The 384-nt window shown below is 63.3% G+C and overlaps 1 protein-coding gene across 1 annotated transcript in view; it reads left to right on the forward strand.

Moving 5' to 3' along the window:
- Nucleotides 1-24, forward strand: part of EMH_0042150 (uncharacterized protein) — a gene marked incomplete at both ends in the record, with an annotated part of 5,004 nt that extends 4,980 nt beyond the window's left edge. The window contains one exon of the mRNA XM_013495706.1: nt 1-24. Within this exon, the coding sequence (XP_013351160.1) occupies nt 1-24 (24 nt within the window).
- Nucleotides 25-384: the final 360 nt, after the last annotated feature.

Below are 384 nucleotides of genomic sequence, written 5' to 3' on the forward strand. Positions count from 1 at the left end.
GAGCAGCAGCAGCAGCAGGTTTGAGGAGCAGCAAGACGTTCTGTCCTTCTTCGTTGGTTGCTGCGCTGCAGGAGGATGAGCAGCAGCTGCAGCAGCTGGAGCAGCAGCGGCAGCAGCAGCAGCAGCAAATGGAAGCAGCAATGTGCAGGCTGCTGCAGTACCATGACCCTCAGCTGCTGCTGCTGCTGCAGCAGCACGGGGTCTCGCTGCTGTCTGCTGCTGCTGAGTGGCTGGGGACTGCCTTTGCTTCTCGCTGCTTCGCCGCACCCCCAGCAGCAGCAGCAGCAGCAGCAGCAGGAGGTGCAGCAGAAGCAGCAGCTGCTGCAGATGGTGGGGATGGAGGGAGGCCTCCTGCAGCAGCAGCAGCAGCAGCAGCAGCAGCAG

The sequence above is a fragment of the Eimeria mitis genome, genomic scaffold (assembly GCF_000499745.2).
Source record: "Eimeria mitis Houghton genomic scaffold, Emh_scaff1704, whole genome shotgun sequence".
NCBI classification, from domain to species: domain Eukaryota; phylum Apicomplexa; class Conoidasida; order Eucoccidiorida; family Eimeriidae; genus Eimeria; species Eimeria mitis.